The sequence below is a fragment of the Lepisma saccharinum genome, chromosome 1 (assembly GCF_977018435.1).
Source record: "Lepisma saccharinum chromosome 1, izLepSacc3.1, whole genome shotgun sequence".
In the NCBI taxonomy this organism is placed as follows: Eukaryota; Metazoa; Arthropoda; class Insecta; order Zygentoma; family Lepismatidae; genus Lepisma; species Lepisma saccharinum.
Genome location: NC_139229.1, coordinates 30,647,090 through 30,673,966, shown reverse-complemented (window position 1 = coordinate 30,673,966; position 26,877 = coordinate 30,647,090). Strand labels below are relative to the sequence as shown.

General features: G+C 40.1%; 1 protein-coding gene across 1 annotated transcript in view; it reads left to right on the top strand.

The window, feature by feature from the left end:
- LOC145994277 (uncharacterized) overlaps window positions 1-26,877 on the top strand; it is a 57,370-nt gene that overhangs the window by 19,454 nt on the left and 11,039 nt on the right. The window contains exon 2 of the mRNA XM_083130384.1: window positions 24,228-24,362. Within this exon, the coding sequence (XP_082986510.1) occupies window positions 24,228-24,362 (135 nt within the window). The remainder of the gene's footprint in view (window positions 1-24,227; window positions 24,363-26,877) is intronic.

The following is a 26,877-nucleotide window of genomic DNA, read 5'->3' as shown; positions in this document are numbered from 1 at the left end:
CACAACAGCTCAACGAAGGATCTGCTGAATAGCTGCAAAACGCGCCACCTGTGGGTAATGCCTTCGTCTCTACTTCAAAGGACAGCGCTTCAGTTGCGAGAGCGCCGTCGGAAAGGGGAAACAAAGACGCGGCAAGAGCCTTTGTGCACGAGGTGACGGAGTCAATACCTTCAGCAGAGCCACACCCGAGCGCAAAGCAAGCATTCAGCGAATTACACACGACCGCGCGCTTTGTCTTGTCTCTAAGTTGGCTCGGATTGTTTTCACAGCAATTTGCGCGGTGTGCCTTGACGTTCGCTTTCAATGGATGAGATTTGTGTAAAAGGTTGCCACCTCAAGAATACACGACTCGCTTTCTGTTTGCTGTAGATCGTATACTTTATGCAGGGCAGTGGCGCAACCATATGGGGGGCTTGCTCTCCCCCAACCTTCGACGGAAGTCAATTCTAGGGGGGGGGAAAACATTGACAGCCAAGGGCACCTGCAGGGGGGCACAGAGGAGAATTCGCTTCGCTCGCAAAGCCTGCTTTTATCAGTTTCGTCAAGTTCAGAGCCGTAGCTAGGGGGCGGCAGGAGTCGGCCATGGATGCCGAGCGATCTTAATGAAAATAGTTGAAAAAGAGAGAATGCCATGGCGTCCAGTGAAATTATTCGTGCCCTATAAAATCAATATTGTTTTTAGATGCAAAAATTGAATCTAAAAATTTTCTTGCTCGCTTCGCTCGCAATTTGTTGTAATGTATTTAAATAATATGTGTTGTGTATATGTATTGAATCAAGTTTGGATACGTACACAATTAATGTTAGCATGTTCCATATGTATTTTCTTATTTTATGTCGCTCCATGTTGCATATGTGTAAAACATATGTTGTTTGGTTTGGTTTGAGTTGGTGTTTTAAGTCCACTTTATGCACAGTAAAGCTAATCGGGACTGGACCTACAGTTTAAAGTGGGATCCGAACCACTTGTGCCTACACCGGGTATCGAACCCGGGACCCCTCGATTACAAGGCAATGACGCAAACATATGTTGTAAATGAAAGTTATACATGTTATATGTACAAAAAGAATGCATTTATCATTCATTTTCTGCCATTCAAAAATACAGTTTGTGTCTTTGTTTTCTATTATTAATGTGAAATTGACTGTGTTGAAAAAAATTTCAAAGAGTTTGTTCCAAACAAATGCTTTAGTACCGACTTCTACCCCCTCTTTGAGTAATTTATGAGGATAATAACGTCTTTGATACTACTACTACTACCACTAGCAATAATAATAATAATAATGTCATTATTGTTATTATTATTATTATTATTGTTGTTCTTATTCGTACGTTTCTCCTGGTACTTGAACCCCAGACAAAAATTCGTGGTTGCGCCTCTGATGCAGGGTGTGTCAAAAGTATCCCGTCCTTTTGATTTATAAACAAGAAAACCTGTTGAACTTGGACATCTAAATTGAAGGAGGAATGAGGTCGATTCGGTTTTCCCCTACTGGAAAATGTCATCGTTCATTTAAAGTTACAAAAAGCAGAAAGCTTGTTACTTTTATAATTAGCAACAGAAATGAAGGGAAATGAATAAAGGTGAAAATTTGCTATTAAAATCCACTAATCGCCGTACAGTTAGGCAGCACACATAACGCTTTGCAGGAGTGCGGGAATTCAGGATCTAGCTGTCCCATTTTTATTGCTGGTGACTGTACATGTAGTGGCCACACTAACTCTTTTAAGTTTAAAGTTTTGAGCTGAAATTTTCAAAATCAGCTAAATGCCTTGAAAGATTTCTCAGGTGTTGTAATTGATATTCGCCAATACGGCGTAACTAAATTCTGGAAATTTTATTTGGCACACGGAAAGGATATTCAATATTATATATTTGACGTAGTTCCTAGGCTGTCATTAAATATTAATTGTGTCACAGACAATCTTATAAAGAAGGAAGATAAATTATTTAAACAATTTCGGTTTCAGTTTTCAAATTGCGTCATAATGTCTTACCGGTGACGTCACACTTATAACTCGATCAACCTGAATATATCAACCTAACATGCAAACTAGAAAATAATCAAGTTGGCGATCCTCAGGTCAAGGAGGCAATAGGTGTCACAGGGGAAAATGTGTAAATACCAAGGCAGATGCTAACTGAGGACATCTTGATCTTCTCGGGTTTCAAAAGGATTAATCCAGAAAGAAAATACTATAGAACTGAATAATACTTTGTAATCCGCTGTGCGAAAAATATAGTTATTAGTAAGGTTAATATTCGACTTACGTTTTTACTTCAGCCTGGGAAACATCATTGCAATTTGTCAGTGATTCTTGCTCACTGCCATTGAAGTCAATGTTAATTCCTTTCACTGGGGGTGGAGGTATGTTACAATCCCAAACTCAGAATTAGTTTGAAACTTAGGCCGGTAATTTATCCACGGATTCTGTTCCACGATACATCTCGTCTTAGCCACAATGTTTGTGTGCATCGAGGGCGAAGTGCTGTTTCCCTCGCAGGCAGAAGATTATGTGGCGTCCTGACAAGGAATTTGCAATTCCGTGAGTTCCTCCTCGCACACCCTTGATACACGAGAACTTGTGACAAACTTCCGTTGCTGTAATTCAGGTTTCGTAAACTGTTTCTGCTTATGCTGGAGCGCCTTTGATGGAAGTAATGCACGTCCATTTCAGCTAATTCAAATATCCTACCCTTCTTGTTTGTTACGCATAGAAGTTGATGCATTAATGACTTCTTCTGAAAGAAGTTATTTAAGTCACTTTATTACCAAATAGGCCACTATTGTCACAATCTGAGGGCAAAATTACTTCCCCCCAAATTTTTCCTTCATCTAAAGAAATCACATAATAATAATAATAACAATTAGTGTTAGTAGTATTTTCTTTGGCTCATGTTCCTATTGTTGAAATATATAAAATAATCTAAATACATGTTCCAGGTTTGAACTCTGGTCAAGAATCAATATACAGGGTGAACCAAAAGTAACAATCGACAAATGAGCGGTAATCAAATACAGAAATTGTATTGAACTGAACAATGGTAAAAGAAAATACATGCTTCAATCGTGTTTTTTAGATTTTGTTGGCAGAACCACTAACAAATTACTGCAATTAGAGATGGTACGGAAACGAGATCTGTAACGTTTGGACTGTTCACCCATTTTTCATAAATGACCAAGAAAATGTTGCTATTTTTGGCTCTTCCATTAATATGTTTCTGTGTGTGTGTGTGTGTGTGTGTGTGTGTAACATTACATCTTAGTTACCATGAAAGTGAAACAAGAAAGGTATATGAGTGTCAGCTGTTCTAACCTCAGCTCCAACTCAGCTACACACTTCCCTGATATAGATGAGCGCCAGGCGGATGCTGCAATGCATAACCCCTCAACATGGGATGAATCTCTCTCCACGTGGAGACGGGAATGATTAATGGATGGGTTGAAGATTCAAGCGAGAAAGCGAGAGAGGAAGAGAGAGAGAGAGAGAGAGAGAGAGAGAGAGAGAGAGAGAGAGAGAGAGAGAGAGATGAAAGTTCCAACCCCCCTAAAATGGACCACGGGATAAGAGGAAGCTTGGATGAGAAGGGAGGGTGCAATAACATTTATAACGTGGCTCCAGACCCAAGTTTGTTCGCACTCCATCAATTTCCTTCTCTCCTTCCTCCTTCCATTAACACGTCACAATGACGTATTCATGGTTGGAAACTTTTGGCGGGAGAAATATCCTCTTTGGAGAGAAAAAAAATGATGTTGGTCGAGCGACTTAGAGACCAATTTTGGGCGTGATGTGTTTATTTATATTCGTCGATTTGTTCCTCTTGGGTTAATCGCGACGCCAAGGAGAAGGAGGTTTTTCTTGCACCATGTTACCTTTTTTTAAGTTTCTTTAGTTATAAGCTATTACAAAGGTTCTAGGTTCGGACCTCGGCATTATCTTGATCCCAATCTATCTAACGTTATTTGATTGACTGATTTGGTTTATTTGACTTCACTTTTCTTCCACTTTCGGCTAATCGCGAAGATGAGGATGGATGGTGATGAGATGAAGCGGATAAAAGGATAAAAGCACACAACACGAGCACCACAAAGGATTATACTGGCTGTGAGTCCAGACGCCGGAGCCTCGCTACTACATGGAAGTAAAGTTAACATTTGGGAGTCTTTAGAAACGGCCACCCTTTACATCCCAATTGCGAAAATGAGAATGAGTGATGATATGATGAAACTGATGAAAGGACGCTCACAAAGAACACCTTTGACCAGGACAGGATTCGAACCAGGTATCCCCTGACGTCGCAACGCGATGTGCTAACCACTCAGTCACTCTTCAAAGAGAATAACACGACACGCTCTTTTAACAAAAGAACATTTAAATAAAACAGAAGAAAATGTTCACAGGAGAACATACAGCATTTCCTCAATGTCTCTCAGGAAATGGGTTATTCTTCCTTCATTTTCCAAGTAAAATCAAACTCAAGTTTTTACTAAATGAAGTAAGCATGTTTTACTTCCTACCAAGAAAAACACTTATATCTGTGATTCCATTTTACTTTCAAAGGAATACGTCTTACAATTTAGCTTGACAACCCTGTGCAGCACCACTCAAAGCCTAAAACAAAAATCAAAAAGCATACTATAATTGCCATGGCAACAGGTCTTACAAGATATAGGTCAGCCACAATTCTGTGACATCATCAGTAACAGGTCTAAATCTATATATATAAAAATGGATGTGTGTGTGTGTGTGAGTATATTTGTTCCGGCATATAAAAATGGATGTATGTGTGTGTGAGTATGTTTATTCCGACATAACTCTCGAACGGCTGGAGCAATTGCAACCAAACTTGGTACACATATCACTTGCAATCTGGAAATAAATACTGTGGGGGTAAGATACCTCTGGCACCCCTAGGGGTTGAGGTGGGAAGGGGACATAAAATACCATTCTGTTGCGTGGCATTTTCGTGTCATATCCTGCAAGTTATGCTTCCTGGTACACAGCACGGCGAAGTTGGTTGCCTACACTGAAGGTGCGATATTGCTATCCTGGCGCAATTTCAACCAAACTTGGTACACATATCACTTACAATCTGGAAAGAAATACCGTGGGGGTAAGACAACCATGGCACCCCTAGGGGTAGGATGGGAAGGGGATGACATGTAAAAATAATCGAAAACGAACGATATTAGTATATTAGTGTGGAATTCATAGTTTTCGGGGTCGCTCAGATGAATAGTGACACTCCCAATGTCGTTCAACTTCAAGACACCTCTGGAACCCCTAGGGGTGGGGGTGGGAAGGGGTTGACATGTAAAAATAATCGAAAACGACCGATATTAGTGTGGGATCCATAGTTTTCAGGGTCGCTAAGGTGAATAGTAGCACTCCCAATGCCGTTCAACTCCAAGACACCCCTGGCACCCCTAGGGGTGGGGGTGGGAAGGGGGTGGCAAGTAAAAATAATAAAAAAAACGACCGATATTAGTGTGGAATCCATAGTTTTCGGGGTCACTTAGATGAATAGTGACAATCCCAATGCCATTCAACTTTACATTAGAGTTAGGATTCATTTTTTTTCTGTCTTAATAGAAGATTGGGATAAATAAATACCCGGGCAACGCCGGGCAATCAGCAAGTAATAAATAAACACAGAAATTAAGTGACAGAGATTAAAAATAACAACAGACATTTGTACAACTGGAAAGGACGTGTCAAACATTTATTTTAAGTTTCCCACGTTAAAAAACACAATGGACAGAAATGGTGAAATTTTTCACCACTCGATTTCCAGGAGGCCAAGTGCCATCCCTTCTCCTTCCCTGCTGAATGTTATATTAGCAAATCTTCCGGTAGTGATTGTTCGGCGCCTTCAACCCAAAACGCGGTAACCGTTAATCGTTTCCATTCCATGGCTCAAAGCGAATCTTTATTGAGGGTTTCGTTTCGTTTCTGTCGGCCGTCTTGATGTCGCCGTCTCGTTTAATGCGGGGGCTGATGGCTTCCGCACCCCTTTCCCCCGCGCGTGGCTGGAATTCCATCTCCACGCTCGGGAGGAATTTCGCAGAGTGGCCTGCCGTAATGAGATTTGAATATTGAGCGTGTTCTCGCGAACCCCCGGAGCGTCTAACGAAATTGACCGGAAGGAAATAGATTACGTTCGCGAAGAAACCTCCGTGTGGAGCGCCTGTGTCGCTTTGAGTCCGTCGCTGCTTAAATTTGGACGTCTGCATGTCTTCCCTTTGACATGCACCGCACGTGTTACGTCATCTTCCAATTTGGACTTGAAAGTGCAAGAAACCGCCAATTGAAATTTTGACTGCTAAAACCTGATGGTAACATGGAACGACAAGTAAACATGGACCAGAAGGAAATTGGTAATGACGGACAATAATGAATTAATTGAAGTTTGTTTTATGAGTTTTAGTTTTTGTTGTAAGTCCACTTTGTGCACAGAAAGGCTAATCGAGACTGGACCTACAGTTTAAAGTCAGATCCGAACCACTATGTGCCACCACCGGGAATCGAACCCGGGATCCCTTGATTGCAAGGCGATGGTGTTACTATTGCGGCATCGGGGATGTCCAGTTTGTATTATGTTATACATAGATAGAACAATCGAGACTGGACCTACAGTTTTAAAGTCTGAAGCTCAGACCAAATATTTAAGTGCATACTCGAGAAAGATGCAGGAAGGTTCAGTCAACGGCAGTAAAAATGGCACACCCATATCCTGAAGCATTCGCTTCCCCGCAAAGCGTTATGTGTGTTGCCTAACTCCACGGCGGTGGCCGAACCTGCTATTGAACATTTACTCTTGAAGTTCCATCATCGTCGTGGATTTTGGCAACACACATAACAGATTGCGGGGAAGCAAATATTTCAGGATATCGGTCTCCCATTTCTATTGCCGGTGACTGTACATTAATTAATGCATGAAAGTACAGCTCTACATAAAAGGAAACACCCAGTTGCATCATGTGATGCACCTTTACAAACGTATACAAAAAACAATTTAATGCATCAATCGTAATAGTTTTGGTGCATCAACTAGATTTGATGCATTTAGTTTTCTCTGTGTAGGCAGGTAGGGCCACCACACATTCATAATCTTGGCTATTGTGGAAGTGATGTGAGCACCACGCTCCCAAGGTTTACAGGTACTCAATAGAGGCTGGGTTAACCCCAGAGCTGGACAAAATTTCTATCTGCGTTCACTTACCCCGAAAATCGAATCCTCGCGTGTCAGTCAAACCCCTAAGCGGCAGTCTTCCCCACACATCAAACTCATATCAATTAATCTCAATCCTCTTTTTTCATTCAGGACAGTCGAACACAAACATCTATGTATGCACTGGTGATCGAACCCGGGACTCCCTGGCGTCGTAGCGTGCGTGCCGCTCCGCCACGCAGATCAAGCACGACTGACCCAGTACGGTTCCGTAGGAAACTGGTGCTAGTCAAAACGACTATGTGATCACACCTAGTATCGAACCCAGGATCCCTACATTAAAAGGCCACGATGTTATCAGTACGCCATCGGAGAGGCCAAGGGTGTTAACATGATTGCTTAATTTGGTTTATTTTGCTTCGCATTTCTACAACTTTTGGCTAGTCACAATGATGAGGATGATATGATGGACACTCACAGAAACCCACGTCGAGGTCAGGATTCGAACAATGTACCCTGGTGTCTCTTTTCAAGATGGTGGCTGTCAGAATGTCCTCGATTGAAAATTACTAAAATGGTGTAACAAAGTGTAACGATTAGTTAGCAACAAACATAATTATAAATCAATGTCCTCAAATTAATGCAAAATAATTCGACCACGTTTTCTTGATTCTTCATAAAATTTTAATTCCGAGACTTGGTAGTCTGTGTACAAATTCTCTTCAAGGAATCAAACTATAAGGAAGTGTATGTTATGAAATAAAACTATAATAAAGCAGATTCAAATTAATGCACAAAATAATTGAGTGAAGATATTTTATGAGCATTTTCCTCTCTCTGGGTCAAAATGCAATCAAGCGCCATCTGTTATCCGCAGTGGAACCAGTAAACCGTAAATTTCCATGGAAGCGGAAGATCTTCGGGGTCTGGATGTTCTCCATTTGTCTCCATTTCTGCTCCGGCGCCATTTTAGCCCGGAATGGATACGAGCTCTTCCGTTGAATTCAATATCTGCAGGAATACATTTCCCACGGGCACCGTGAAATGCATCTCTCTACATAGCTTTCCTTTCAAATTAAGCTTCTCTTTGCCTTTGTTCTCGGTGGATTGCGGGCAGAGAGGTGGAGGTGAAGAGATGGGGAGAACAATGAGAGAGAGGAGAGAAAGAGGGGTTAAAAAAGAGAAAATGGAGATAGAATGAGAAAGACACACACACGCAGACAGAGGGAAAGAGAGAAGACGGTACTGGAAGATTACAGAGGAGTGTGTGTGTGAAAGATAGAGGATATTGTAAGACAGATAGAGTGAGTAAGAGAGAAAGAAAATGATACTGGAAGACACAGAGTTAATGAGACACACACACACACACACACACACACACACACACACACACACACACACACACACACACACATAGAGAAAGATAAAGTAGAGGTTATTCGAAGACAAAAGGGGTAACACAGAGAGAGAGAGAGAGAGAGAGAGAGAGAGAGAGAGAGAGCATGATAGAGAGAGACACTGTAGGACGTAGATGGATACATAGACAAACAGAGAAAAGAAGAGGACACGGGAAGGCACAGATAGGTGACAGAGAGTGAGAGAGAGAGCGAGTGAGAGAGAAATAGATATTGGAAGTACAGATGGAGAGAGAGAGAGAGAGAGAGAGAGAGAGAGAGAGAGAGAGAGAGAGGACTGGAGATTGGAAGGTACAGATGGAGAGAGAGAGAAAGAGAAGAAGAGAAGAGGATATTGGAAGGTACATAGGTAGTGAGATAAGGATAATGGGACACATGGCAGTGAGAGAGAGAGAAGAGGTTATTAGAATGCACAGAGGAAATGAGAGAGAAAGGCAGAAAAGAGAAATATAGAGAACATGCGTAAATAATAGAAAAAAAGAGAAAAACATGCAAAGACAGAAAAAGAGAGGAAAAAGGCAAAAGCACAGAGAAGAAAGGAAAGAAACAAGAGGGAGTGATAGAAAATTCATAAACCATTACAAATCAGTAAACATGAAAGAAGAATATCTGGTTTACTAAAATAACCTACATGAGTTTTTCTCTAGAGAGAGGACCTCCCCGATGGCGCAGTGGTAGCGTCGTCGCCTTGTAATTCCGTGTTCGATTCCCGGTGGAGGCACATAGTGGTTCGGATCCAACTTTAAACTGTAGGTCCAGTCTCGATTAGCCTTACTGTGCATAAAGTGGACTTAAAACAACAAATCAATCCAATCCAATCAAATGCCACAGTAGAAAATTTAGAAAAATGTAAGACAATACAGGCTTATCTGTTTTCTAGCTCTGGTCCTACTTATGCAGCAACTCAAACTTAAAATTGATTCATTCGCAGATACAATTTGATACACCTCAACTCTGACTGAAGTGAGAAAAAGTAGAGAATTCTAATGATAATTTCTAAGAAACTACATATTTTTGTACACTCATTTCGTCAGTATTCACAAAACAGTAATTAGCCAGAGGCTATCTCATCTCAGAATGCTGAAGAATGCTTTATTGAGAAATAACGGTTTTGAATGTTGTCTGAAAATTTGGAACTTTGTACTGGAACAAGGATGACAGGTAAGAATGGGCCCACTGCCCACATATTTTTCCTCCCACCCAGATACACATGTAGAAATGTTTTCCGTGAAACGAAAGTCATATAAACTATATGTGCATGTGCATATAAGTTTATTGCGTCTGTACTCTAAATGTTAGATAGAAACAAATACATTCGTGAACATAATTCAAGACGAAACAAAATATACTTAGCCAGTCAAACAGATTAGTCCTGCATTCTTCAGGTGTAAAATTCCACAATAAACTTCTTCCTTCTTGTCTGAAAATATGAGAAGAAATTGCAATTATTATGCTTCGAGCGCGAACAACTTTTGTTGGATTGGGTTCATCTTGAAACACCCATACAGTCGACTGCTGTTTACGTTCCGGCTCATATGCATGTATCCATGATTCGTCACCTGTTACAATCTTATATACGTCTTTTGAAGCACCACGATTGTATTTATTGAGCATTTGTTTGCACCAATTGACGCGAGCGTCTTTTTGAGTTTTTATCAAATTGTGTGGGATCCAACGAGAACATACCTTTCTCACAGCTAAATGATCATGTAATATTTTATATATGCTGGTGGAACTAATGCCTATGGTTGCATCAATCTCACAGTATGTCACATGACGATCTTGCAGTATTAGGTTTTGCACAGCATCAATGTTTTCTTGAACAACAACTGATTTTGGACGACCTTCGCGAATCTCGTCGGTGAGCGAATGGCGGCCACGATTAAATTCGTTATACCAGCGTTTCACAGTGGCAAAGGATGGGGCTTCATCGCCAAGTGTGGAAGTAAGTTGATCGATGCACTCTTGTCTTGATAATCCACGTCGAAAATCGTAAAAACTCATCGCACGAAAATGTTCACGAGTTAATTCCATTTTATTGTTGTCGCGCAATCTCCAAGGCAACATAAACAACACAAATGAAGCTATTGACAAAACATTTGAAGTACGTTATGGTCAATAATGCCAGACGATTCCGTGTAAACGTCAAATTGCGCCTAACTTCAATCAGTGTTGCCAAGGCTCAAAATATAAATAATGACCCTCGTATCCTTTTTTATTTGTGCTCAATTTTGACAATGTTCATGTACCCATATACCTTAAGATTTACGTAATGTACATATTACGAATTGTACATATCCACAGGCACGTATGTAGAACCAAGTGTCTTACATGTAATAATGATAATAATAAAGTTATAATTAATAGATTAACAATATTCCTATGTATATTAATAATAAAATAGTATTTAAATAGGTCATTTAATAATAGTTATTATTGTTATTACATAGAATCACTAAAATTTGTACGAAAACAACTGTCCTGCGAAAGAAATTAATGCTAAAGGATTTTTCAAATGGATCCCCTTGACTCCCCCTCTAGAAACGTCCTTTCATGTCCAATTATAGCATCAATTACACGGCTATCAAGTATGATTATAATTATGTAGAAGTTGTACAAATATCTCACAAGAAGTGATCCAAAACGAATTTATCTGCGTCCATAACAAAATATGTAAAAAAAATGAAAATTTCCACACACAGAAAAAGAACAATTACAAATAGCTTTCAAAGTCATATTTTACTTGCTAAATAATCCTGGAAAGAGAATTTGCTGCCACCTAGCAGGTTGCAGCCAAATCAACACAATTAACCCCGGTAGCGGAGGAACATTTATGGAGACTAATTGGGATAATCAAGACGGATGGAAGCCGGGAAGCGAAATCGTGTGTCGAACGTTGCCCGGCACTGAAATGGTTCCTATCGATCGGTAAAAACAATCCTCGCAACTGTGCAACTGCTGACTCTGGCAGACTCGCATTTTACATCGATATTCAAATGTTCGCGCAGATCAGTACACAAAGTAAAGTTAGATGGCGCTACGATTGCTTCTAGTCAACGCTTCAGAGAGAACATAGATATTTGTGTCCTGCACAGTAGAACTGCTGTCGTTTTTACTCAAATTATATTAGTTTTATTTCAACTATATCTCTTTTATTTTCTTTGTGACTGTCCCTTCATCAATTTCATCATATCGTCACTTATTTTTATCTTCGCGATTTAGTCAAAGAGGAAGAAAGGCGAAGTAAAATAAACCAAATTAATCAAATTGGTGTGTTATTCATTTCAAAGTGATTAAAAGAGACACACCCTTAATGCTTATTATTAGAAAGTAACGGATTTATGTGGACTTCGTTATTTTAATCAAAATATCTAATTAAATATAGACTTACAATTGTGAAAAATAGTATCATTTTCGTCCCATTTCTTACTCATTCTCTCGTTGGTCATTTCCTTTTCGAAAGAAAAAGAGACAGCCGATCTCAGTGGAGTAGTAGTTAGCACAGCGCGCTACGACGCCAGGGGCACCACAGTTATATCCTGATCAGTTACAAGTAAATTATTTGTTTGAATGTAATACAACATTTAATTACATATTAGTTAAAAAAAAGTGTGTCCAGCCAGTGCGAAGTAGGACATTTAAGAATTTGTGTATGCCGAACTTGTATACAAGTTCTAATTATAGCTATATTATATTATATGTTGATAGTTATTTATATGTCCATATTATTGCTCATACGTTGCCTGAAATTGTGCAGTTCAAAGCTCAAAAGTCACGTCTTAAAAATCTTATTTACTGTCTAGCCGCAGTAGAGGATGTACACTTACTTCTTCAAGCTATGTTCGGTTTACAAGAATTATGAACTTGATGATACATGATGTGAAATAAATATAATGTACATCAATATAATTTTAAAACTTTGTTCAATTTCAATAACGTATTTCACAAATATATTGTGGATGATTTTGTACATTTGTACTCAGTAATAGATGTTATATTTTCCCTTTGTCGATTATTTCTGTCGAAAACATGAAATCTTTATGATTATTGCTATGTAGTTAGCGAACTATATAAAAATGTGTACTTGGGTCACCAGCATTTAAGGTAATTGGAAATGTAGAACGAAAATCTGTAGATAAGTTGCTAAAGTGAAAATTTACTAGTATATAAAGAACACTTGCACAGTCAGTCATTATGATTTCATGTAACCCATTTGCTTTATTTAAATGTATGCTCTGTGCAATAGTAGGAGAGCGAGATTTTATCTCAACCTGTTCTAAATATCACAAGTACAAGGGGAAAATATAACCTAATTATCAACTTATATGTCAGCGAATTTTGCATGACACGATTTCAATACATGTCCAGGTACACTTACAAGTAAATTGTCGTTGTTAGGGATGAATGAAACACACGCTGATATTCCTAAAACTTACGCCGTATCCTGAAAGCAACTTGTCTCTTGATTTTTACCATATCTAGCTTGTCTAGCGAAAATGGATATAATTATAAGGATTTTTGAATACGAAATTCTTCTAACAATATTCTCCTGAAAGAACATGAGGTTTATGGTGTTCTCCTGCTTTTTGCTTTGGACTTCTTAATTAATCTCATTTACCGTGCGATCGTAAATTCCTTTTCATAGGCTTAAATTACTGTTAGAACATTTAAGATTAGTGTTCTTAGCATCCAGTTTATTTCGAATAGATTAGGCTAGTATGTTTGTTGCATTAGCATGTGTACACTTTCTCTCTTTGCTTGATGTAAATTTTTAATACGAAAAATGATTTTAAAAAATTGTAACCTACAACCAAACGATTCAAATTTGTGCATTTATTAGATTTCTAAAAAATAAAAAAAATATATTCAAACTATACACGGGAATTGAGTTTCCAAAGTTGGTAAGTTATTTAATACGAAATTCTTATCTTACAAACTCTTTCCTCAACTCTCTGTACGTAAACGTTTACAAAATTATCTTGCATGCATAACTTGATTGTAAGTGTTTATTCCACAGCAATTCAATAGCAATTATGTACTAACGATGGTAATTATTTACGAAATTATAGTAAGTTTCAATTGTAGGCTAATATTTTATCTCTATCGCTTCTTTTCCCTTGGTAATTTGAAGAATAGAGGTCCACTATGCAGAACAGATTGGATTTTACTTTTATCAATATTATTTACGTACTGTATTTCCTAATGCCGTATAACATTTTAAATGTTCTTGCGGTGAAAGCAACTTTCTGAACGAATAAGAAAGGACGACTCAGTCATAAAAATAAATATTATGCTCTTATAATGCACTTTGTTACATGTTGTAAATGGACTATACTTGACTAATCCTCCAACGTTACGGAAGCTGCGAGGCCCGTATAGAAGTATCTCAGAGGCCCCGGTTCGAATCTCTGCCTGGGCATGGCTGCTCTTGTGCTCTTATTTTATCAATTTCATCCTCATCGTAAATCAAAAGCGACGCTAAATATCAAATCAAATCAGAAAATAGACAGAGAGTGAAATAAAAGAATGAGCTGGAGAGAGAGAGAGTAGGAAAGAAAAATAGGAGAAAATGGAGATAAAAAATAATAAGAAGGAAGGGGCAAGTGACACCCTTCATCCCTCCCCTGTGGGCGTCCATAGGAAAAGCTAATTACAAAACACGTGTCACCTTAACTTGTACGTGTCGTTTGAGGTTGGCAACACTGTAACCAAGGTAGTTTAATATGAGCTATTGCTCGGGACAGGCAGAATTTAAGCTTCGTGGGAATGGAGAATCGATATGAACCTTAAGTTTTAAGGCGGGCGTACCCGAGGCTTTTTTTTTTCCGGCAGGCATTTCCTCCCAGGGACGGATCACGTCGCAACTTGACGTCCGATCGCCCCTCCACCCTCCCCCGCCCTCCTCTGTTCTCTCGTTTCACAGAACAACGGCTGCAGCGATTCAACTTCGTCCAAACTGCAGAGGGTTGACGGTGGTCTCCATGGCAACCAGACTCCGAATGTTGCGTTCGGAGGGATTCCGCGGGTAGGGGGTATCCGCTTAGAGAAGATTACAACCGTTTGGAGCTGCTGGAGCCGAAAAATAAGGGCGCACCTGACTGCCATCAAAATATTCCTCTGGTCGTTGGGCTCACCCTGCTGTTATAGTAGACACCTGATACCAAACGTTACCTAACGTTTTGAATGCTCTGCTCTCAGCGATGTGCGTCCAAGCGTAAACAGTGATAGTCTACATCAATGTAGGTGATGCAGACTTTGTAAACAAAATATGGCGCCCAACATGGGCTCAACAGAATACAGAACGCAACTGAATAGATCTGAAATAGAATTTTTCCGCGTTTCCAATTACTAAGGTGTGTAAGTTTGTCACCAGCATTTTTTTGCATGGAAGGGCGAGAAACACTTTTTATTAAAAATCGCTATTTTCTGCATCCCCACAGCTTGAATTTGAAATTCTGATACTCCTGGGAGGAACTCGAATCACTAATACACTTCCATTTATCAGTGCCTTATCTTTGAGTTTGTTTAAAAGTCAACTTAATGCACAGAAAGGCTAATCTAGACTGAGTCTGCAGTTTAAAGTGAGATCCAAACCATTACGTGCCTCCACTGGGTATCGAGCCCGGGACCCCTTGATTACAAGATAACGACGCTACCACTACGCTATCTGGAGGCCCTATCAGCCCCTTACTTAAATTATATTAAGGTATATATATATATATATATATATATATATATATATATATATATATATATATATGTATATCTTTCTTTCTTCTTTCTTTCTCTCACTGTCTCTGTCTCTGTCTCTGTCTCTCTCTCTTTCTATCTCTCTATTTCTTTCTCTCTCTGTCTCTCTCTCTTTCCCTCTCTCTTTCCCTCTCTCTTTCTTTCTCTCTCTGTATCTCTCTTTTTCTATCTCTCTTTCTCTCTCTATTTCTTTCTCTCTCTCTATCTATCTCTTTCTTTCTTTCTCTCACTGTCTCTCTCTCTCTGTCTCTCTCTCTCTCTGTCTGTCTGTCTCTCTCTCTCTCTCTCTCTCTCTCTCTCTTGCTCTTTCTCTGTTTTCTCGCTCGCTCACTCACTAATTTCTGTGTGTGTGTCTTTCTCTCTCTCTCTCTCTCCCTTCAGGCGAAATGATTGGATGGAAAACGCCCGGACTATCTATCTGGACAGGCTGCCGAGCATCTACATGCTGGAGGAGATTTACGTCTATCCTCTGCAGTCGCAACAATTTGCGGAATCCAATTTGCTCGAGCGAATTACGCGATTACCTACTTAATCATTCGGGCTAGGAGGACACTTTGCTCTGTCATGGGGGAGGGGCGGCAGGGGAGGAGGCAGAGAGAAACGACGATTGGAAATTGCTAAATCATTTGCTGATCTGTATCGTCCTGACGCTCGTGCTGCCGTATCTGCTCCGTTTCCCTAACAACCAGAATACCCAAAACCAGGAAGGAGGGGGGGGGGTGTATTGACGTTTTGAATTTATTTTCTCTCGCTCTGCCTTTTCGGCGAACCCAACATAACGCCTGGGTTATTGAATGCATTGAGTGTTCAACTCGCAATTTAACTTCCGTTGGTACCGAGTTCAAGTCCTGGTTAGGGTAATATGTTCGACCTCTCGTAGGCTCATCTAATCGTCCCTCTTCCTCTTCGTCGTCATTAACCTAATGAGATAGAAGAGCGGAATTGTAGCCTCAATTCATGCATTAGTAGATAAAATTCAATAATATCGATATCGGCGCTTATATTGTCTCTGTTCGATATATCGACTCGATTGATTGATTGATTTGGTGTTTTAAGTCCACTTTATGTACAGTAAGGCTAATCGGGACTGGACCTACAGTTTAAAGTTGGATCCGAACCACTATGTGGCTCCACGGGGACTCGATATTGATAAGGAAACAGGTCCGTACCCAGGATTTTTTTGAGGGGGTGCAAGCCCGAAATTATGTAAAATTGTTATGAAGTATATGTCAATTATTAAATAATATAATTCATTAATTTATTTATACATATTTATATTTATAAAGATATATAAACAAATTAATTTGTTACATTTATAAACTAGTTGTTCAAAATGTCAAGAAATTAGAAGATAGGTGAAATGTTTTTAATAAGTGTTAGATATTATTTAATTATTGTTTTTTTATTAAAAATGATAATTAAATTTTCATACTTTTATTGTGTTATGGTTTTATAATGGTGTAAATCTATTAATGGTCTCTCGAAAGGAAATATTTCCTTGTCAGAGTTGTAGCTAGAAATTTCAGCGCAGGACGAGAATGATTTTCGTACCCCTGCTCCGAATTTGCACCCTCCCCCCTTACCTAGATGTAGCTGGCATACTTAGACATTGTAGAAATTTCATGTACTTACTCTTTTCCGATGAATCCGATTAAAAGAAAACTTAGAATTCAAGAAATGTGGCTAATGAAAGGACAGTCGGTTGTGCATCCAACACCATCTTCATTGAAGCAGTGTGTGTTATTGTTCACATCTGCAAAACCGATTGCAAATTAAAGATAACTAGGTGGAGGGACAAAAAATGAGAAACTTTAAGAAGACCTTAGTTTCCTATTAAATTAACATGTAAGTGCTATGTTTTATTCCCGACGAAAGGAGGCGAGAAATGGAGGAGAAATAACAGGTCGGTCTAATTTCTATGTTCCAGGGGCCTAGGGTGACAATGACAACCACCTTCGAACTACGGCTCCATTTCTTACTAGTCCAATTTGATATAATGTTAAAGTCTTATCTATGACTGTAGAAGTACGTTTTACCCCATGCTGTTACCAGCTCTAGAGAGAGAGAGAGAGAGAGAGAGAGAGAGAGAGAGAGATGGAAAAAGATGTATGCAATATTCACACAAACTCTTACCCTCGGATAATTTTAAGGGGGAAACATTTTAATAGAACAAGATCGTTGGTGGGAAGGTGGGAACCTTCCGCCATGGGAATTCGTACCCTGCATGTGACCACCAACGCTATGGAATTATCCTTATAATAAAGAACATGTCTGAATACGAATTATCCACAAAAATATGATATTTTCTCATCAAGACTGCAGTTCGAAAAAAGTCAAAACAGGGAGTAAATATGGAGAACTGTTCCGACCAGATTGGAACATTTAGCAGCTTCGCAGAAATGGTTATAAAACTAAAATGACTAAATATAGTAGACTGTAGACTTCTGGAGTCTGCAACCCTTCATTTAACCAAGAAGAAAATCCAAATTCTTGCAAAATCTTAAAAACTATCCATGTTATTTTTGTATGTTTGCATCAAAATATTTCATGGCTCGAGGGGGGGGGGGCATCACCCCCTTGTCCCCCCCGGGTACGGGCCTGTAAGGTAATGAAATAGAAAAGTCAATATCAGTTCTCACAGAGGCAGTAATGGACAGTAGATTGTAAATCTATGTCTACAGGTGTTGCCTACATGCAATAGGTACGTGCGTACGTGGACGTACCCAGACTTCTTGTCGAGGGGGCGGGGGCAAACAATACTTTTTCCGTGAGGGGGAAACAACACTGGGAAGGTAAGAATAACTATGGGAATACTTTGTTTTCAACTATATGGAAACTCGTTTTACAAGGGGATATATCCATATACACGTATTGTTTACGTATTCTATGCAGACACTCGCGAATAATGTTTGTTTTGCAGGAAAAGCGTCATTTTTCAATATTATCGGTTCATGCAATTCTATTTGCAACAAAAGATTCCCTGGATTTGACAAGAAATTGCTCGTACCGACCTTCGTGGCAGACTAACAGTGCCGGATCTACAAACCTTGAGGTCCCCCGCAAAATATTACCCAAGGCCCCCTACTACCCAGGGTGGTATTTGTAGGGGTGGGGGAATTTCCCGCCCTCTGGGTATTTGTTTCCCCCCTCTGCTTATACATGGGGGGAAATGTTATATGGCATAAAGTCATTATCTCATGCTGTCTCTAGACAGTCAGTAGATTTCCCCCCACTGGAAATTTCTTAAATACCACACTGCCTCTACCTAATTACTTTTACACACACACACACACACACATACATATATATACACACACATACATATATATATACACACACACACATACATACATATATACAGGATGTATCATAAGTAATAGCGCAACCTAACACAGTTGAAAGTACACGATAATAAAAGCAAAAAAGTCTCAGTAAACATGGGTCTGCAAACGAGCCGTTGTCGAGATAATTGCGAATGTGTGGTTACAAGCCGCCACTGACTTCATTGTTTGTAAACGTCGTCCTAGTTGGTAAAATGCTAATAATGTGTACGAATGTGTGGTTAGAAGCCGTCACTGGTTGCATTTTGTAAGCACCGAGTGCTTTACTCCTTGCGCGTTCCGAGGTTTGCTCTTTGTTTACAAAAACAGAACATTTCCGAGAGGTGGCGTTGTAATCAAACAGGATGGATACAATCAGTCAGAGAATTGTACATGATTGTGACCAATTCCGAAATGAACCGGGGGTGTTCGAAAGAATTCGAAACTCAATGCGGAATCCTTTAACAGGTACGAGTGAACAGTAATTGTAACATGTAACATTCTAACGTTTGTTGAAGTAAGCAGAATGTTCAATAAAAGCAATGATATCTCCAATGACTTTTCTTACTGTACTATTAGCATTTTACCAACTAGGACGACGTTTACAAACAATGAAGTCAGTGGCGGCTTGTAACCACACATTCGCAATTATCTCGAAAACGGCTCGTTTGCAGACCTATTATCGCGTGTACTTTCAACTGTGTCAGTTTGCGCTATTACTTACGATACATCCTGTATATAATGTATGTATGTCTGTGTGTAATTATTGATCTCATGTTGACAAAGTCACACACAAGGGCCTAAAGCGTGATTCAAAAGTCCCTCAACACCCCCTATAAAAAGTAAAGGAGTTATGCTGGGTACAATTCAGGCGTTGCGGATACGAAGGGCGAACTCAACAAACGTGCATTGTGAGGAAAATGCGTTTCAAGTTGTCAAGCACAGTGCAAACTCCACAAAAAAAACAACTTTGGAAATGACGCATGAAACATTAGTTACCAAGTTTTTGTAGCGTTCCTACTGTGCCTGACAACTTGAAACCCATTTCTCCAACAATGTACGCTTGTTGAGTTCGCCCTTCGTATCCGCAACGCCTCAATTGGTCATGATAGAAACAGGTTATGCTTACAACCATTACCTGTATTTATTGCATTCATTTCTGTACCCCTGTGTAACGATGTTTATTTGTTACATACGCATATACGAACCCTCTACTATGTCAATGGCTGAGGGCCCCCTAAAGCCTTACTTGTCTCTGGGCTCCCTCGCACTGCGGGGTTTTGCAGCTTGTATATCCGGCACTGGTGGTTAACACTGTGCGCTAGGGGTGCCGGGTTCGAATCCCGAGCTGGGCGTGGGTGTTCTTTGTGAGTGTCACTTCATCAATTTCGTCTTCCTCATCGTCGCAATTAGCCAAAAGTAGTAGAAAAGCGACGCTACATAACAAGACTAAATTAGACATATCAAATAAATTGCTCGTAATTTTATAATATAAGACAAGGTATTTTAACAGTGCGGGGGACAAGATTGAAGAAGTGAATGTTAGCTTAAAAAACTACAGATATATATATCTCCACTTCAATGGCCATACGAGCTTCAAGGTACAGTCACACCAATGCATTACGCCTTACCATGAAGGCACTCTGGAGAAAATAGATGTAGTGCACCACACACAATATATTATTTCATGCACCATGCTCCCGGCACCCTTACCGCCTCCCAGAATCGGTCCCATTGATAAGAGCGTAGGTAAGATTCAGAGTTGCATTTTGCAAATTGGTACTTAAGATCACCAACGCAGAGAGAGAGACAGAGACAGTGAGAGAAAGAAAGAAAGAGAAAGAAATAGAGAGAGAAAGAGAGAGATAGAAAAAGAGAGAGAGACAGAGAGAGAAAGAAAGAGAGAGGGAAAGAGAGAGAGAGAGAAAGAGAGAGAGACAGAGAGAGAAAGAAAGAGAGAGATATAAAAAGAGAGAGACAGAGAAAGAAAGCAGCAAGAGAGAGAGAGAAAGAGAGAGAGAACGAGTAGGAGAGGGGGAAGTATAGAGAGAAAGGGAGAATGAGAGAGCGAGAGAGAGAAAGACACACACCCACAGAACGAGTTAGTGAGCGAGCGAGAAAACAGAGAGAAACAGAGAGAGAAAGAAAGAGAGAGATAGAGAGAGAGAGAATGAGAGAGACAGAGATATATAGAAAGAGAGAGAGAGAGAGAGAGAGAGAGAATGAGAGAGAGGTCGTGGTTGTCTAGTCAGTAGGGCGTCTGACTGCCACGCGGAAGACCCATGTTCGATTCCCGGGGTGGGTGTTCTAAGGTGGGAATTTTTCCGGCCTTATCCCTTCATAAAGCGGCTTTAGAGCTCACCCAACATCAAATCAATGGGTACCTGGGGCCAACCCTTAAGGGGGGGGGAGGTGGCCGGAGCGTGATGCTGATTACATCACCTCCAAAATGCCGATATCGGAATGTGTTTGCCCTACATCACCTACAGTGGAGTCGCCGTACTAACCGGTGTCCAATCACAGCCCTACTGGCTGCCTTGTGGAGGGGGAATTTTAACGTTGTCGGCTCTTGCAAAAGCGGTGGGTCTAATTGGCTGTTTGACCGCGAGATCCTTAGCAGGTAAACGCGGCAACACAGGGTCACGCCGGTTCCTGGCCCGATGGAACTGTAAATGCGCCTTCATGGCACGGTGCCATATGCACGGGGAGCTTTACCTTGCCTTAGACAGAAGAAGATATAGAGAGAGAACGAGTATAGGAGGGAAAGAGAAGAACAGTTTCCTCTGTTCATCTGTCACATATTCTTTTCTATTATTAATTCTTATTTTTTCACTCTTTATATATATACATATTCTCATTACGTTGACCTTCGGGCTGTCTCGTTGATACTCTATGGCCTCTCGAGGATGTTCACTACCCCAAATTCGCACGTTGTGTCTGTTGACCTTACCACTGAGGTGAAATGTTGACTCATCAGAAAACATAACCTTGGCCAAAAAGTTGCTGTCTTCCTCGATGCGCTGAAGAATGTCTTCGGCAAACGTTGCTCGTTTGGGTTTCACCTCGTGTAACAATTGCAATTTATATGCATAAAGCTTTAGACGCTTGTGTAGCACATCGTGGACAGTTGATTTCGGGACATCAAGCTCACGCGACGCCAGACGAACAGATTTTTTGGGACTTCTTGCAAATGTATCTGAAATGCACTGAACATTCTCCCCTGATGTTCTTGAAGGGCCACCACAATGCCTCTTAGCAACAGATCCTGTCTCTAGAAACGCTGCTTTCCACGCCTTGATTCTCTTGGCATCTGGAGGGTCTCTGTGATACTCTGCACGGAAACGTCGTTGAACTGCGATAATGGACCCTAATTCTGCATACCACCACATGGTTTGTGCTTTTTCAGCATTCGTTGTCATTTTCCTTTTTTTTCGGTTTTCAGCACCTGCAATGAAAATGATCTTGCTATTACATTACATAATTAAAATTTCCACAGCTAATATACCATATACCACCTAACAAAATTGTCTTGGTTGTTTATTTATAAGTGTTTCGTCTCGGACACGCTGTATTTCTCCGCTTCTATTCCTCATATAAACTCTTCTTTTAGTCTTCCCTTCTGCTTCTCTTTTTCGCAGTCAGCCTCTTTCTCTCTCGGTTTTTGTGCAAACACGTATGTCCTTATTCGAAACCCACTATTGATTAGTAACCACGAAGCCCATCCCGACTACTTAAGCTATCCGGTCGGTAGCTTCAACCCAGCTCCAAGTTTGCTTCCGTTTTGCAATTCCACGACCTTTCGCAGCTGCTGCGTCTGTTTCGTTTCCACCGGGAGAGGTCTCCCGTATCGTTTCTGGTGCAAAATGCGGACTACCCAGGCGCATCACGTCGGGAACCACACTTTTCCCATTTGCATGGCGAGTGTGTGTGTGGAAGGACCATTTCGAGAGGGGAAGTGTGGTGGAAGTATACCGTTGCAGAGGAAACAGATGAAGATCTCCGATATCCGCGGATGGTGTGTAGAAGAGAGAGAGAGAGAAAAAGCCGCTCCGTGACCAGAGAAACGAAAGAATCCGGTTGCCATGGCAACCGTAAAGCCTATGCTGGTAGGGGCAACGCGTCGCGCTGGAAATTGTAGTTGCAGATGATTTATGCCCTGTTTTGCAGGTGCGTGCGTTTGCCCGAGTGGAGTTTCCTGCAGATGTTTCTTCTCTTCCTCTCTCTCTCGTTCTAGTTTTCCATTTCTTTCGTTCTCCCTACTTCACTTCCACTCTTTCCATTCCGTTTTCTCCGTCCGTTCTCTCTATATTTTTTGCTCTCTCCCTCTCTTTCTACCATTACTCGTATCTCTCTTTTCCGTTTTCTCTCTTGCAGACATTCCCTTTTCTTTCCGATCTCTCTCTCATTTTCGCTTTTGCTGTGTTATCCTCTCTCCCTCCAGTCCGCCCAGTTTCTCTCCATTATTCGTTCTCTCTCTCTCGCACATGTTCGTTTTCTCTGTCTTTCCCTTTCTCTCTCGCTTGCTCACACACACACACACACACACACACACAATCTTTCTCATTTTCTTGCTTTCTTTATTTCTCTCTCTCTCTCTCTCTTATTCGTTCTCTCTTTCCTTTCGCTCTCTCACTCCAACTCGCCTAGTAATCAAGGGGTTCCGGGTTCGATACCCGGTGGAGGTACATTGCACAATGATTCGGATTCCACTTTGAACTGTAGGTATAGTCCCAATTAGCCTATCTGTGCATAACGTGAACTTAAAACAACAATTCATATAAAATTGTTTTATGTGTGACAGAGAGGGAGAGAGAGGGAGAGACAGATAGAGAAATTCTGAGAAAGAAATAGTAAAAGTAAAGAATATGAATAGAGGAAATTATTGTACATGTGCGAGTGTGTGTTAGAGAAAAAGAGAGAGAGAGAGAGAATATTGGAAGAAAGAGAAAAAGGGAAATAATAGCATATGTGATAAAATAGTAGAAATGAAAGTATAAAGAGAGAAGCAAATTAAGAGAGAGAGAGAGAGAGAGAGATAAGAGGAAAATGGAAAGAAAGCCATAGGAACGCGCGTGTGTAACAGAGAGAAGTAGAGGAAGAAAAGTAGAAAGGAAGGCAGAAGAAGAAGTATGTTGAGAGAGAGAGAGCGAGAACTGAGAAAAGCAGACAAGAAAGAAAGGAAGAAAGTAAGAGTCAAGGAAACAATAAGAGAATAGTATAAATAATGAAAGAAGGAAAGATAAATAACGAAAAATATTAAATATGTAAGAGAGGGCCAGAGAAAAATATTAAGAGGTTCTAGGATTATTCTAGGCTGTCACGTTTAGAAGTCTATTACTTAATTTTAGATTTCAAAGAACCGATTTTTTAGACATTTAGGGGCGACTACTAATTTTAGACTTCAAGAGAATAAAAACACTCGAATCTGCACTTTAAAAGGTGCGAGGACAGATACAATTAAGTTAATTGACGGTATTGTTACATTTTAATTTTTCGGGGGGGGTAGTTCTATGGCCCCCTCTTAATGTTACTAATGTTGTATATGACATTCAAGTTTTATTTTTCAGTGAAGGCCACGCCGAGCAATCTCTCGTGCTACCAGTGTTTGGTGAACTCCAACATCGAGTGTGACGAATCAGATCTCAAGCCCTGCCCGAAGAACAAAGCGTACGACACCTGTGTCATCGAAATTAGTCGAACCAGTAAGTTTCGTTTCGTAAGCTTAATCTTATCCAGATTTTTTTTTTTTAAGTTCTCAAAAATATTGCACGACTAAGGCTTTCTAAATATTGTTTTCTGGACCTCCCCGATTAGCCTATCAGCTCATAAAGTGGACTTAAAATTAAAAAAACTTTATATCCTAAATATTGTTTTCTGAAAAATGCACACACAGAACTGAATCTCTCAGCTCATTCGATACTAGGTCCCTTGGGGTAATAACACCACGTTAAAGTTCTGTCACTTGTATTTCTACTGATGAAAGCTGTTTTGTACAAACAAGCACAGAGTAAGATAGAGTAGCTCATGTACAGGGTGGCCCAGAAAAAGGTAACCGAACACAATACAACGGTTCTACATTTCGGTTACCTTTCTTTTGGACCATCCTGTACTATACACAGAAAAGCAAGAGGGAAGCTGAAATCCCAAAACAAATGTTGTTCGGAACTTTAAAGAAAACGTTGCAAACTTGCGTTTTTACCCAACTATATGGGTGATAACGTTGATAGTAACGCCAAGTTCTTAAATTGATAATAAATTAAGAAAAGTACATTTACACGAAACAATATTAACTCCTAGTCAATAGTATTATTGTTGGGATGCATACAACAATCGGACAAATACCAATTACTTGTACAAGTTACAAATTACAATTCTTCGAGGAAACATTGCGAATGAAATGCGAAGCATTCATTTCAAGAGATCTTGACTACAACATTATTGGATAGCAAGAATTTCGTTCCTGTACGTTATAAATCAAGATCAATGAGGCACTCGAATTTTTCTTTGTACTTTTTTTTGTTAATCCAATACAAATTTCATAAGTATTGCACATTCTCATATCGAGAACTTTACTCTCACAGCAAACTGAACAGTACCATGACGACATTTCTTCCTTTTCACTATGAACTGAAGACTAAAATTGGTAAACGCTGTAAGTGCCACGATAATCCAAACACCGTTTTCCACGTTAAACTGTGAAATGTGCCATGCTTTATAATGTGGTAAACGTGAAATGTGGCTGGTAGCCCTCTAAGTAGTTCAAAGGGCGTGTAAAGAGGTTACTAGTGTGAACGTTCTTACGGGCTGATGTGCTCAACGATGCGATTTCGCAACACTTTCGCTTTTGGCACTTACAACGTTTACCACTTTTAGTCCTCAACTGTTTTTCTTCATTCCAGTAGAAGTTCACTTAACAAATAAATAGACCTGGAAGGGTACGTAAAATTATATGTATGCATAAAATAATTTATGTAATACATCCTAGCAATGAACGTAATACTTTGGGCAAATAGTAGGTAGATTGGTAGAGGAGAGATTCCCGAAAGAGTCTTATTAAGTTTAAGACTCGCTTACACTATCCTCTGCGCATAAAAATTTTGTCAAGTTCTTTACAAGGGATCTACAAGTTTTCTAGTATTAGCCTACCATTGAACAATAGCGTATGCAGGTTTTTTTTTTTTGAGGGCAGTGGAATTGTAAAGGTGGATGCGGTTCGAGGGTGAGATGCACCATAAAATATTTCATAATTAGCATTCCTAATTTTCGTTTTGTAAGTTATTAAAAGACAAAAATGTTCATCGGGTGTTATTCTAAGGGGGTTTTGCATTCTCCACTTTGATTTTTCCTCGAGTTCTTTACTGTAGTGGTGCTGGTGATTTGCTTTATTTTACTTCGCTTCCTGTGCCACTTTTGGCTAATTTGCGAAAATGAGGACGAGTGATTATATGATGAAATTTATGAATGAACATTAACAAACAGCCACGCCCAGGCCGGGATTCGAACTCGGGACCCCTAAAGTTATTTGCTTTCATTTAAAAACTTGTTATTTTCTCAAAATTTCGGGAGGGGTTGTAGCCCCAACAGCTCCCTCCTGTGCACGCCAGTGCCATTGATGAAATGCAACTGGAATTTAACTTAATATTATTCCAGAAACGATAATAAAGGAGTCTCGAATGCATATAGGTGCGCCTTTCAGCGAGGATTCTGCACGTCGGAGACTCTAACTTATTAAACTTCGAAAATCAATCCAGACGGATTCCAATTCAATATCCAAGTTTCCTTAATCCTCGGAAGAGTCAGAAAGGGTTTTCCGACTCTCGACCTATTGGTTACTTTTTCCGATTTTTTTTCTTTCCCTCCCCGAAGTAAATGATGTTGACTGAGCATCGGGTTCTGCTCGCTCCCAAGAGGAATTTTCACTTCAGGACGAGGGCCAAAACGCTCCGTGCGCCATCTATCCTTCCACTTCGAAAACATTCTCAAATTTAGCTTCCACTTGGGAGATTCGACCGAGAGATTCCAAGCCCCCCCCCCCCGTTTTTTTGTTACACCTTTAAACGTTAATGGTTCCGAAGACATTAGGATCTGCTCTTAGTACAAATACGCCTGGAAATTGGTAGATTTATTTTATGCAGACCAGCGCTTGAAGCGGAAAATGTTAGCTTAGGGCATCTTTGGTCGAAGCTTGGGATTAGCTTGGGATGTTCTATGATTCAA